The sequence below is a fragment of the Myiozetetes cayanensis genome, unplaced genomic scaffold (genome assembly GCF_022539395.1).
Source record: "Myiozetetes cayanensis isolate MyiCay16 unplaced genomic scaffold, myiCay2020 scf5-8, whole genome shotgun sequence".
In the NCBI taxonomy this organism is placed as follows: Eukaryota; Metazoa; Chordata; class Aves; order Passeriformes; family Tyrannidae; genus Myiozetetes; species Myiozetetes cayanensis.
In genome coordinates this window covers 17152946-17167014 of record NW_026087742.1, presented here as the reverse complement: position 1 = coordinate 17167014, position 14069 = coordinate 17152946, and the positions used below count along the sequence as shown (strand labels likewise).

General features: G+C 41.1%; 1 protein-coding gene across 1 annotated transcript; it reads right to left on the bottom strand.

The window, feature by feature from the left end:
• Positions 1-2674: 2674 nt before the first annotated feature.
• Positions 2675-10326, bottom strand: SH2D1B (SH2 domain containing 1B). Its single transcript, XM_050333355.1, has 4 exons — positions 10178-10326; positions 7947-8010; positions 5178-5346; positions 2675-2837 (listed from the first exon to the last, which is right to left on the bottom strand). Exons 1-4 carry the CDS (start codon positions 10309-10311, stop codon positions 2800-2802), a joined length of 405 nt encoding a protein of 134 aa, XP_050189312.1. The 5' UTR covers positions 10312-10326; the 3' UTR covers positions 2675-2799.
• Between the last annotated feature and the right edge of the window lie 3743 nt (positions 10327-14069).

Below are 14069 nucleotides of genomic sequence, written 5' to 3'. Positions count from 1 at the left end.
CGCCGCCGGCGCCATCTTGACGCAGCGGCCACTGAGCGGGACCGGCCGCCGGCGCCGCGGGGCACGACGGGAGACGCCGCCGCCGCCATCTTGCTTAAGGGAGACAGGGACGAGGGGTCGGGCGGCGAGGGGAGTTGAGGGAGGAGCGGGGTAAATCCAGGGAATGCAGCCGCCTGGTTTGATAACACCGGCTTCAGGGTTTACGTGCAGCGGTGCAGAGAGAGACTCTTCCTAAGCGGAGCTCTGTGCGGTTGAGATGAGCTGTCCTGCAGCCCCCCGCGCTGTGGAGGGCAGCCTGGGGGTTGCAGCTGCCGCCGGTTCCCACCTGCGCCCATAGCCCTGTTTCTCTCTGCTGTTGCCTGACTTGTCCGCATCAGCTTTTCCTCTCTCACTGGGGTGGGCTTGAGCCCGGGGAGCAGCCAGGAGCTCCTCCTGGGCTCCTCCAGCCTCTCCCGTGGGAAAGGGAAGCCTTGGTGGGGTCTCGGCGGCGGCGGGGATCGAACCCGAGAGCCGCCGCTTGTCCTCGCACGGCGCCCACCCCCTGCGGTCTGAGACCGTGCTGGAACCCTCCTTACACCGTATTGTCTCACACCGTGTTCTCACCTTTCTTACACCGTGTTCTCACCTTTCTTACACCTTGTTCTCACACCTTTCGACTCTTCAGGTGCAACAGGGTCTGCCCCCTCACTGCTCAATCCCCCCCTCCACACGGATACACACACACTCGCCCTTGGGATGTAGGGAAGTAGTTGCTGCTGCGTGAAGCTTTCAAACATGTTTTCTCAGCTCATGCACGGATTGTTTCCTGCTATTTGTGTTGCCTCCAAATGTGTGCAGGAATGTGTATGTTGTCCTCATTTTCTTATACTGTTAACAGGATAAACATTGCCGTATAGCAATAAAGCAGTGGTGAATAATGTAACGTCAATCGCGATGTAAGGCCAATTGCAATCTATGTCTCTTTTTCCTGCTTTAAATCCTTTATCTTTATCATGCTCTGTGCTTCACCTGACCGCTCGGAGGTAATGCCTGAGAAGTGACCAGAGCGTGGGCTTGGAGCCACCCTCAGTCCTAGATGCAACACCTGGAGCTGCAGCCACAGTTGCGTTGTAAATCCAAGTCTGAAACACGTCTGCCAGCTGAAAGGCACCTCAGCCCGGCCCCTTGTTCCCTCTCCAGCCACCAGGAATCACATAGTCAGAGTCATGAGGCACAGGCTGGGAATTCTTGTCACTCAGCCCTTTCCCAAGGCTGAGCATCAGTGAGACTGACTGAGCACGCAGGGGACTGCTGAGACTGTGATTTCAGAAAAACGAGTGTTGTGTTCTGTTAAAGACCAGGCTGCTGGAGGTGGAGTGTCTCAGCACAGCAGTTGCTCAGTCTGATACCTGTGATAACCAGCCATCAGACAGGCTGCTCCATTCTGAAAGTAAAGAGACACATCAGTGTACGCACTTCTACAGAGCAAGGGTTGTTTTTTTTTTTAGTCCAATAGTACAATTTTTCATGGACAACTACTTTCTTTTCAATTCATAATGTTTTGGACACATATTTTAGTGTTTCTGGTAATGCCAGAGTTAATTAACATCCTTATTTTTTTTCTCTCCTTCATGCTGTAAGTACCAGTTGTCTCTGGCACCAAAAACTGTTAGCACTGTTAAATTAATAATTAATTCCTAAGCACTGAAAGAGCTAAAATTCCTTTGACAAGTTCCTTTCTCATGAAAGAAACATAATAGAAAAAAATGTGACTAGTATTATCCATTAAAATACATAAATAATTTGTGAAAGATCTTAAACACACAACCAGTATAAATGTGTTTCTCACTGTCTCAAGTGGTGAGAGACTGTGTAGTAGTGACTTGGAGAGTCAGGACATACCTTCCAATTCTGGCTTTGACTGTTAATTGCAGACCACCTTCAGAACAAAAGTGTTTATTAAATATTTAAAACTGAGGTTAGTATTAAAGAAAATTTTTGTATTTAAAAAAACAACAAAACACATCACAATATAGAGCCAATGGCAGTAGCAAATGAAATGCAGTAAGCATTCTCATATGTGCAGCACCTATTAAACACTGGTATGCGTTCATACCGACATGCACACAGAATTTGCACTCCACTTGTAATCTGCCAGAACCATTCCTCAATATTAGAAGTATTTCAAACCTTTTTCGTTTTGTTGATTAATTCTTTATGGCATGGATTTAACACAGCATTTTTGTTTTAATTTGGATTATTCCAAACTACAGAGCATTACTAGTATTCTTTGGTGTTGATGAAATCCTATCCAATTATCCAACAAGGTAACATGAATCATGTGCAAAATAGCAGAGTTCAGAGGTTTTAAAGCATCTTGTAATGCCAGTAGAAGATTTTACATTTATGGTTTTTATAGACACATATCAATTCTGTCATAAATTACTGCTTTATGTACATTAATTTATTGTACTTATATTGCTGCTTTCTAACAGAATATTCACTCTAGTGGTCAATATCTTGGACAGTTTGCTGGCAAAAAACCCCAAAACACACATACATGGACAGAAATACCTTTCCATGTATGAATGTGTCTGTTATAAAAAATAATTCTTATATTGCTGAGCAAAAATACATAGTAGCCTGTACTGGCTCTAATGGGAGAAAATACAGCTGCTCTGACAGTCTGCAAAAGGAAGAGAATAATTCCAAAGGTAAAGATCCACAGAGGACGCCCAGCTGGCAGCTCTCTCCAGCTGATCCACTGCACTGTGGCACAGCCTGAAATGGCAGCTTCCCAAATTGTCAGGTGCAGATCCTTCAGGGTAAGACAGTGACATAATCGCCATCATCAATTTCTGTAAAGCAATCGAGAAAAACAAAAAAGGATGTTCTCATTAAAAGTGGCCCCTCTGAAAGGCCATGGTAAGCAGGATGACCTGTGGCGGGGCAGGTATCAGTAACTCGATTTGGTTTCTCAATATTCCCTCTGCTGTTGCAGGGACAACGTTTAGGCCCCCTGTCCTATGGACTGGGTTTGCCACCAGCCCGCGTGGAGGCAAAACCTGCATTGCCTTTTCTGAGCCATCAAGCCCTGATATAAACAGTTGTATCCCACGTGAGACCCCCTTCTTCCTGAGGAGCAGTGAAATGTTGGCAATCATTCATAGTATGTAAATCAGATCAGTAGCTGAGATATCTGTGACTATCGCATAACACATCCTCTCTTCTCTAAATAAATACCCAAGAGGAAAGGTCTCATCCCAACCAAGGAAGGAGAGCCTGAAGAAACCCTTTCTCTCTTACACCTTGTTCATATTTATTATGCTTTTTGAGAAGCCAGGGGAAAAGCAGAAATTGCATGCTTGGGACTCAAAGCTCTGCTATGGAAACCTACTGCTCTTCAGACAAGCTGTTCCTAGGCTAAAAAGCAAAGTTCAAAAATCTCCAACCACCAGGATCGTGATTCCAGTCCCTTGTGGTGTTCCACTGGTCGCACTGGAGCCCTCAGTCCCACAAGTGCAGCAAAGCCAGCTGCTGGTGCAACATGAGGGACTGGGACAAGAAAACACTGTGCTTGCTTTGGGGAGCACTGCGGTGTGTTGTGAGGTGCCTGTGTTTCAGAAAGATCCATCATGACATTAACCTGAGCTCCCCTTGTAAGCACATAAAAATGCAGTCTGAGGGGAAAGTTTGGAATGCTAAGTGAAATTTAAATTAAAATTGAGTAACAACAATTCCAAAGTAGTTGGATTGTTTCTAATAGCCTCCATATTTATGGACAACCATGAATATTTTGACAGTGAAATGAAAGGGTTTGTTTTCCTCCCTGTAAATCCAGAGCAGAACATTGTTCATCTACTAAAAAAATCCTTGTTGCAGGACTAGACAATAAAATATGTATTACACCTGATTTTTCCTAAAAACATATCCATACTACTGCAGTATTTTCCATCTCCCCGGAGCTGCAATGGTAAGATGTCATAAAAACATTTTTAGAGTAAATGTGGCCTATCTGCCTTTTGGTAGAGGTGACAAGGTGATGTTGAAGACATGGGAAATCTCTTTGCTACTGTTTCCCTCAGTCTGTTGGGCTCAGGGAGCACCAGGACTGTTGCAGTGCTGTTGTGTGCAAAAAAACAGTGACTGCAGCACAGAGAGGCTGCCCCACACCACTGCGCTGAGCTATTGTTAGGCATGAGATCTAAATCACACAGCAGATTGGACACTTCAAGGTTTTGTTTCCTTTACAATAATGGTACTTAATGGAAGGATTTCCCTTGCTCACGTGTTCCCTCGCTGTGACTCTTGTCACACTCAGTCAGAGGACACTGAACAGTTTCAGGGTTATTTTTCAGCCTGTGGCCTGATGGATGCTGCAGCTGAGCATAGTACAGCAGTAACATGAAGGATGGCTTTCAGTGGTGTGTGAGGGGTGCTGGCAAGTTAGCAATAGCATGTCCAGTCATCCCTCCCAAAACAAGGCCGTTTGGATTGACATGAGGCTATAAAACAGTCTAAATCTTTATGAAAACCTGCATCTTTATTGTAACTATTTCCATAATTATGTCAGGAGAAATGTCATATCCTTGTCTTACAGCTGGGACTCATAAGCATAAATTAGCAGAAGAAGATCAACAAGAGGCTGAACTCTCTGGTTCCAAATGTGTGATTCTGACTACCAGGCTATATGCTTATTAATTAGCCATGTTTTAATCTAAATCACAATTAATCACAAGATGACTGGCTTTCTTTTTTTTCTTCATTTTTTGTTCTTGCTCCTCTCCCCCCAGTCTCAGAAATAACTGAGTTAGGTTTTCATGTAAAAATAGCTTAGAACCTGGACAATGAAGGTAAAACAGCTTCAACTCTCAGTGAAGCACAAAGGCCTGACACCTCAGCAGAACCACATTGGGTAAAACTGGTTCTCAGCCTAGAAATGTCAATACCCACGAGGGAGTGAGATGTGGGCAATATCATGATTCTCTATCTCTCACAATTTTAATTTGTTAATTTGTAGTGGACGAGGGTAAGTAACGTAAGTAACCTGTGAGAATAACCATTTTCAGTGAGCATAAGAGAGAAGGGAGAATGTCGAACTTCTATCCACGTGAGAGGACATTCAGCAACTATTTACCACAAACCTGTCAAAGCTGTCATCTTAAAAAAACCCACAAAGGCAGAGCTAAATTTCTCACCACCATAAACCTTGTCCATTCCTGAGCTGAACCTCTGGCTTCTTTGTGAGGCCTTCTGTTTCTTCACTGGGTAGCGGAGGTTTGTTATTAGTCCTTGATCTGGCTTTTCAAATGCATATATCAGGTCCTTTAATGTTCTGAAGACCCTCTCTGGATCACCTTCAGAAGTCTGCAAGGAAAAGACAACAAAGTTTGTTTGCAACTGTCCTTCCCATGGAGTCCCCTAAATGAAAGAAATGATAGGTTGTTTCTTATTTAACAAGGACCTGTTTTGTAAACAGATTTGATGACAGAATATTGTACTGTCTTTAAAAAACATTTGCAACACCTGTTTGGTAGCATGGTTTTGACACTAAGAGTAACCTCCCTCACCATCTCTTCCTTTCTTTTTCTTTATTTTTCCAAAAGAACAGTGTATTTAAAATATTGCTGTAGATGTGGGCTGCGGCAATTCCACTACAGCAGAGAACCAGAGACAGCATGACACATAAGTTTAGGGATAACATATTTAGTTCTCACTTAAAATGTTGTATTTAAACAACTATGTAACAAACAGGAGCCAAACTTTTACAAAACATCAGCACTGTCAAGCAAAGGACATGTGCAGTGGTGGTGGATGTGTCTGAGGAGCCATACGAAAGCCCCCGGCTTTCACTATCAGGCAGGGGTTTATTATCTGTCCAGCTTTGTAACTTCCATTGGAGACTTCTGAGGCCAAAAATGGAGGATGGTACTCCTTAGGGGAGCAACAATGTTCTCACAAACTGCTTTTGAAGTGTAAGTTCATACAACAAGACTGAACTGCTTCCATGGCACAGCTCCACAGGGGTCTGTACGCAGACTTTACAGCGCTGGTGACTTCAGGGCCAGGCAGTGAGCACATCAATCAGCTCTAATCACAGCAAGCATCCTCATTAAAAGTGAACGGGGCTTTGGTTTCACTTAATTCACCATTTAACAAAGAAACGTGTCTTAATTTTCTTTGGTTTTCTGCATCCTTTGTCTTCCATTCAGCCCTGTATGGACTTTGTGCCTCTGCCTCTGTGTACTAGGTCTAGCTGGGATGGAGTTAACTTTCCTTGTAGCAGCCTGGATAGTGCTGTGTTCTGAATGTGTGACTAAAACTGTGGATAACACACCCATGTTTGGCTGTTGCTGAGCAGTGCTCATGCAGCCTTCAGATTGTTCTTTTTTTTTCACATTTTGCTTCCCCAGTGAGTAGATTGAGAGTGTGCTGGGAGGGGACACAGAAGAACAGCAGATCCGAATGTACCAAAGGGCTATCCCATCCCATCCCATCCCATCCCATCCCATCCCATCCCATCCCATCCCATCCCATCCCATCCCATCCCATCCCATCCCATCCCATCCCATCCCATCCCATCCCATCCCATCTCACACTGTGATCAGCCATAAAAGCTCAGGGAAAGTGAAGAAGTTTGTGGTTGTAGCATCTGTCTTCTCATGTAAACACTGCATGTGCTGAGGCCCTGTTTTCTAGAGGGTGGCTGCCTCCTGATGGGAAGGAGTGACTAAACTCCATCTTTGCTTTGCTTGCATGCACAACTTTGCCTTACCTATTAAACTGGTCCAGGAGTTTCCTCACTTTTGCTCTTCTCATTCTTTTTGCCCCACCTGTCCTGCTAGGCAGGGCAAGGAATAAGAAGCTGTGGGGGTGCTTAACTGCTGGTGGGGGCAAACTACTGCACTCTGGAAAGCTCATGGCTGAATCCGGCCTTTAAAAAACCCCACATCTCTCCTCCACCATCAGTATATTATTTCAGTCTATTAGTTTAGTAAGGCCAAACAATCTGACTTTAAATTTTGAAGAACAAAATTCTTCTTTCACATTCTTGGCAAAACTTTGTAAAGAAAAGTGGGTTTGAAAAAACTAAAAGTGTCTGAGTTATCACCTGCTGATAAGAATGACAGCAAATCCCACTACTGTGTCTATAGTCCCAAACATATTATATTTTGTCAACAAACCATTCTTCTTCATGGCAAATTGCATCTCTCATACTCAGGGAAAACCACTAATAAGCAATAAATTACCAGCCTATGAGAGCTTGGCATGTCTTTTATGAAGTGATTTCCTCATTCCACTTAAATGCTACCTAATTGTTGGCAGTGCTTTTGGCTGTCTTCCTACATGCAGGGTAGCGGGCCAGCTTTATAGGTGTTCTCTCACATTGCCTGGGGATTTGATTGATGCAGTGGTCTGCTCTTACACTTATCTTTTCTTGAATAAGCAGCATTATTTGGCATCATTACTTCAGGTGCCTCAAAATCACACAGAATTATGGACTCTTCAAATGAAAAAGATGATTGCAATATTCCATATCCCTACAAGATGCTGTGTGCAATGGCAGAGCTTTCAAGTAGAAAGCGCTAATTAGGAATAGGAGCAAGTAACAAAAGGGACAGATTTTTCTTCAATGCTATCAAAAACAAATGGTCAAATCAGAAAGCAGCAGGTTAATAAATAACAGATCTGCTTGGATTATAAGGAAGTTCTACAAAAACGGTAGCTACTTTTGAGCTCTTAAGTAATAATAAATATAACATCAAAAAGACAAGAGAAGAAAGCAAACTTGTAAATATTTTCTATGGTATTGTGTTTATGTATTTTTTTTAAAATCTATGATCTATGATAGATCAAATGATTGTAGATTAAAATGATCATTTATTGACTATAATCTTTTAATCTATGATTTTTAAAATCTAAAATTTTAATGGGCAATCTCTAGAGATATATGGAGAGTTACTCACCTGTATTCTAAAATATCCTTGGTGCTCCCTGAAGATACGGTACGTGTAGATGAGGTTTTCAAAGCTGTAAAAAACATAGTTGTATAAATAATACACCACATCTGTAACTAAGTGCAAGACTAGAGATATCTTCAAACAGTAGATAGTATTAAAGATATGAGGAGCTGTGCAGTAAAATTCAATGATACAGAGGCAGAAAAGCAAACCAGAAGATTGCAAAAAAACAGGGATTTCAAAATGAGTGAAGGTTTAATATCTTGAAATATAAGATTACTCTAAATAGGGGTTTTCAAGAACTTATGAACTAAACCTAACACACAGACCTTTTATAAGCATAATTTGTTTCCACAGACATCATCTCCTCTCATCTGTCTTCTTATCCTCCTCTGGTGTGATATCTCCCTGAATTTCTTTGATATTCTATCACAAGAAGTCTGTTGAATTCTTGAAGGGATGTTAGCAGAAAATGGCCTCCAGTCACCAGCACCTGGAAAATTACTGCATGGCTCCTACTTCTAAGAAAGTTGTTCTTCCTTTGCATTTCCCAGGGCTTTACTTATTGTTATTTTTGATAATATTCAGGTGTTTGAACACTGAGGCTACTGATGTCTTTGGACATACTTTGTCAGCAGAAATTAAAGCTTTATCAAGTACTGCAGGGGCAGCAATTCAAGAGGTGAACGAGAGATTGTGACTGTGATGAAAAAAGGCAGCAGAGCTGCAAGAAGACCTACACCACAAATAAGTGAGAGGATTGGAGAGTGGGGAGCAGTATCTGAAAACAAGTTCTTTTAACTGGTATAAATGTTCATCGGAGGAACTTCAGTTGTGGCTATGTGACTAAGTGAATTGAGCTGTCTTGAGAGGGAGAATCTTAGGGTGAAAACCTGGGTCAGGGGACTTGCACATAAATGAAGAGTTACTCTGAAATAAACAGCTTTGGTTTGCAAAAAAAGTTATTATGGACTGAAATGAGGATAAGGCTTCCAGTTGTAATAGATTCATTTTAATTCAAAGAGTGGTATCACAGGGATGCATGTTTTCTACTTGATATACCTGTGAAAATCCACATGTTCCTTGCTTAAGAGTACTTCATGAATGTAGTTGCTTATTTTTTGAATGAGCAACCTTTTATACCTTCTGACAGGGTATGCAAGCTCTGTTCCCTCCCATACTCCTCAACCCCTACATTGTCTCATTCCACAGCACAGTGAAAGCAGGTTCCCATAGCACGCTCCCTGAGGGATCTGTTTTTCCCCCACTTGCTATTTCTCTTGTTTTTCTGTCGTGTGCAGACCTCCTCTCTTCTACCTAGCAACCCTATGGTACTACATTTTTCTCTCCCTTTTTCTCCCTTCTCCTTTGATTTATTTCAGAAGAAATGCATTTTTAGTCATTGATAAAACATTTTCTTGTATTTTTGAATTAATTAGATATGTTTTTAAAAATTTTTCATGTCATACTCAAACACATCCTCAAGGAAAGTGTAAAACTTCACAGGTTCAAGCAAAGAAAGACCTAGATTCTAATTTATAAACTTTAATGCATTAGGAACAGATCAATTATATATGAGAAGTGTAAAACAACCTTCTTGACAGGGAAATAAAAGTGTTATTCCCTACAGGAGAAGAAAATAATAAAATTTTAATTGTAGTAATTAAAGTTAAGGACTAGAAGTAGCAATTTTCTATGCCCATCTTGTCTGTGGATTTGTCATATTAATTCAAACAGGACTTTATAACGTTCTGTCTCAGCTTATATTCTTATATCAGGTAAAATTACTTTGAAACACAAGGCTAAGCTTTCATCAGAAAGAAATTCTAGAAAGAAGGAAGCGTTTTATAACAGACCATGAGACTTTTCAGTCTCTGAACAGTGCTAAAATGCTGTTTACTCATCATTACAGAGGCAGTCACTTTGAGTAAGGTTCTTAACGTGTTTTGGCAGGCTAAGCTGTTTTCTTTGGGCTCTCCTTGTTGTCTGCAGAGAGAGACCAGCATCAACAGATTACAGTTCATTTATTGTCTGTTACATAAAATATTTTTTGCAAAGGTCACCCTCTCACCACTCACTATAAAGGAAGCTTAAGACAAGCAGCACTGCTTGAATGCGTGGACACACTGCCTTGGAGTCTGTTAATATCAGAGAAGAACCATTAATGTTAGAGAAGATGAATGTTGCCTTTGGATCCATCTGAAAACTCATTAAAAAATCAGTATTAGAGTACTTACAAAACACAGAGACACAAGGCTCCTTCCATACTCTCACTCTCTCGTATTAAATAGCTACCATTCTTTCTCTTCTTGCCCAGCAGTTCTTCACAAGTTTTTTTTGTTATCTTTCCATGAAAAAATGGCAACTCCATGGACAAAAGAAAACAAGGTATCTTGCCTTTCAGAGCAATTCCAGAGGAAGTCAGAAGGCTGGCATTAAAAGAAGACTTATTCCAAGTGCAGCTGCCTGCAGAGAACTGAAACTGGAGGCACTGAGTACACACACGAGTTCTTCTGTGTTGGTCACTGATCAGTCCAACCTGAGGCTGGTTAGCAGATGCTGCTCACAGCTCATGAATGCAGTGAAGGCAGGAAAGGGTTGGTCTACACTGGTCACCATCTACATCAAAAGGGAAATGACTTTTGAGGTACATACCACACCTCTAAGTTATGAAATAACTGAGTTGAGACCAAAGTAATTTTTTTAAAATTAACTTTTTATGTTTAAAGTGGCTCCAAGCCCTGCAAATAGGGTCCTGTGCTACAGGAATAAGTCAGGACTGTATAGAGAAGGAGAAAATTATCTAAAGAAACTCTTGACTTTTTATTCAAAATTAATTGGTGAATTTGAGAAGAGAAAATGAGTGTGTGTGATGTTCTAATCAGCCTCAGTCATGAGGCCATAGAACGTTCCAGAAAAGACTTGGTAATTCTTTTCATGCAGAGGTTTAAACAAATTTCATCAAAATAAGCTGTAGAACTACACAAGGTGTTTAACAGAGAAACAGTGTGAGGTGGAGGGTCTCTCCCTGGCTGGCTTCTTGACCCCAGACTGGGAAAAACCACCAGTGAAAAAAACAAGGTAAATTCTGACCAAACACTGTAAGCAAGAGCAGCCTTGTTGTACATGCAGCTATTACTTTCATGTTTCTTACTCTGACAACTTTATACACACAAAAATCTGATATTAACATTAGTGGATTTAACTGCAAGTTAATCATGCACGTCACTGAGATGTTTTCCAGATGGCATCTTAGTTCAGGAATAAAGCAATAAAGTACTGTTTTGTCTCAAAGAAATTTAGAGACTTATGAAAAAATGATAACCTTAAAAGAGAAACCTAGAAATGGCAAGTCCAAGGTGTCACTAAAGCTGAGGTCTGTACTGCATCACCACAGATTACCAACAAACAAGTCCCCATCCCCATGCAGGTGAACCTGTGTCTGTACTTAGAACCTCCAGTTTCTACTGTCTGCAAACAGCTGCATTTGGAATAAGTCTTCTTTTATCCCCCAAGGAGATGGGGATAGAGGTATTGTGGGGGAAATACCTTTGCCTTTCAAGTGTCCATAAGAGCATATGACAAATATTCTCCTTGCTTTGAAATACACTTGTATTTTCCTATGAGTTAAAACTGCTTGGGGCACATCTTATAAATAAAAGTTTTCCGTGAGGTATTGTGAGGTGAATGGCTTTTCCGGAAGCCCAGCTCTGCAAAGAAAGAGCAGCAGCTGCTCAGCACTGCCCTGCTTCAGACAGATCCTCTCTTCTCAGCGTTGAAAGGACGATGGATAGGAAACAACTACAAATTCCTCTTTCAGAAAGGTAGTCACTAGATCTTCCTCACAACTTTCCTTGAAAGACCTCATTATCTAGGTGCAGAAATAGAAGACAGTAGTGTCAGTAGATCTTGCAGATCTGAATCCAGAAGTTACTTAAAGGGAAACAACAACCACATGCTGCCCACTGATGGCTTAGTAGAGTGCTTCCCTGATGACAAAAAAAAAAACCTGGAGAAGGAGAAAGTGCTTGAGGAGAAATGGGGGCTAGGGTCTCCTTCCAGCAGCAGTCACCATCCCCTGCCCTGCCCACCTTCCTCCTCAGTTGTTTCCATGGCTCCCAGAGGGCACTCATGAATTAAGATAGTCCTTTTTCCTTACCTTACCTATCTGTAGTCTTTAAATGGACCTGAGAGTAGGAGCTTGATTTAAAAGCAGAAATCATAGAATTATACCAGAAAAAGGGGTCTGGGAAGGAGAAGGAAGAGAGAGGTTACAAATACAGTGTGGTCTGTCACTAAACCACAAACATGACTCTGTGACCAGACACAGGAACTTCCCACTGTGTCTTGTATGCTTACATATACGTATGTTTGTGTGTTTTGCTCTGACACTGGAGGGCAAAAATGCACAGCTTCTGGCAAAAATAAAACAGAACCTGTTGATGGAAGGTGAGGTGAGATTTCCTTGTTAATCACCATAGAATTGCTCCATGAGCCTCAACACAGCTTGTACCATACAGCATTGAGTCTATATTGTGTATGTTGGGATCACGTAACAATATATTTCCACAAGCCAAATTTAGCTGTAACTCTGAGCAAACATTTCCTAACAAGTATTTATGGCTTAACAATTTTAGCAAGTATTTTTGGCTTACACAAACCTGTATACCCAGAGTGCCTTCTTAGCTGAGTCTGAGGAGTGGTCAGAAATATGAGCTGGTGGTATCAATTGTGATGAAATCTGTGATGAGAAGCTTGGGAAGGTAGAATGGCAGTGATGTCCCAAGGTAATTGGGCTTATAATGGCAATCTTAGCTAAACCAAATCCAGCAAAGGCTGTTGTGAATTTGCTCTTAAAATCATTTTACTCCACTCCAAAATAGGAATTGGTCTGTTTTTTTCTTCTCATCTACTGAAGGAGATGTCACAGTTTCTAGGATAGCCCCCTTGCAGTGACTAACTAGCTTTTCAGATAACAGAGAAAAGGGAAAAAGCAAAGTTCTTTTTCCTGATAGACTGCCTCTTGGCCTGCTTCTACCATAGCATGGAAAAAACCGGGTAGAGTATCACTTCCTAAAAACCTTTGTATGTCAAAACAATTACATCCTTTAGTCAATTTCTTGTTTTATGAAGTTAAGGCAATCACTTCCTGCAGTCTTTCCCCACAAGCCACATTTTCTGGCAATTGTTCTTTTTACTTTTTCTGGCACCACTTTGGCTACGACTTCTATGAAATTTGATGCCTGCAAATGCACAAAATCTTTTGATTAGAAGAACAGGATAGTTAACCACTCTTCCTTTGATACAACAGCTGTAAGAGAAACAAAACCTGCAACATTTTGGAAGCAGTGTCAAGTCCTAGTTGACCATACATCTAATTGGTTTTCTACCATTCTATTGCCTTTACTAATTTTTGGGTTTTTTTTCCCTCTTGTTATCATGAAATTTAGTGGGCCCATTTCAGAGTGGAACCTCATGTTATCAACCACACTTTGGGCTCTGCTTTTACATCTCCTAGCTGCAGCTCTAATACAGCAAAGCTCTTGATAGTGTTTATGTAAGGACAGAAAATCTGAGGAAGAGCTTGGCTGCATTCATCAATACTCAGTGAGAATGTGGGATATGAGAGTTAGATTAAAAGCTGTATTCAAAAGCAGCTAAAAGCAAAACCAATGTGCTTGAGCTGTTGTGAATAAAGCAGGAAACTGAAGGGTCATTTGTTATTTGACCAGAAAAAAAAAAAAGACAACAAACAACCACAAAATAAGAAAACAGAAAGTAAGTTCTGAGAATCTGAGTCTCCTGACAACCTAAGATCTCATTGAGCTATGTTGCCAGGCAGTCACAGTCCTGTGGCTACTGTACAAACAGAACCAATTAGGTTTTTTGCAATAAGTACCACTATAGCAAGAAATTACATTTAATCTTGCAAAATTCACAACTGTAGCATGATATTTACACCAATCTGTGTTTTTGCAATGTACTGTGTCTGCATACAAATTTTTTTTTTTTTTGATGGTAAGATTTAATTTATAACAAAAGAAATATCATTATGTAAATTCAAGAAGAAAATTGAACTAGTGTGTCTATTAGTTACAGATTGCTGCTCGAGCTGTCTACAGAGCCCCA

Excerpts from the sequence above, each read along its gene's own strand:
- SH2D1B (XM_050333355.1), bottom strand. The coding sequence starts at position 10,311 with ATGGAGTTGCCATTTTTTCATGGAAAGATAACAAAAAAAACTTGTGAA. Across the intron at positions 8,011-10,177 it reads GCCTTGTGTCTCTGTGTTTT|CTTTGAAAACCTCATCTACA; the intron begins GTAAGTACTCTA and ends TGTTTTTTACAG. Across the intron at positions 2,838-5,177 it reads AATGGACAAGGTTTATGGTG|AAATTGATGATGGCGATTAT; the intron begins GTGAGAAATTTA and ends ATTGCTTTACAG.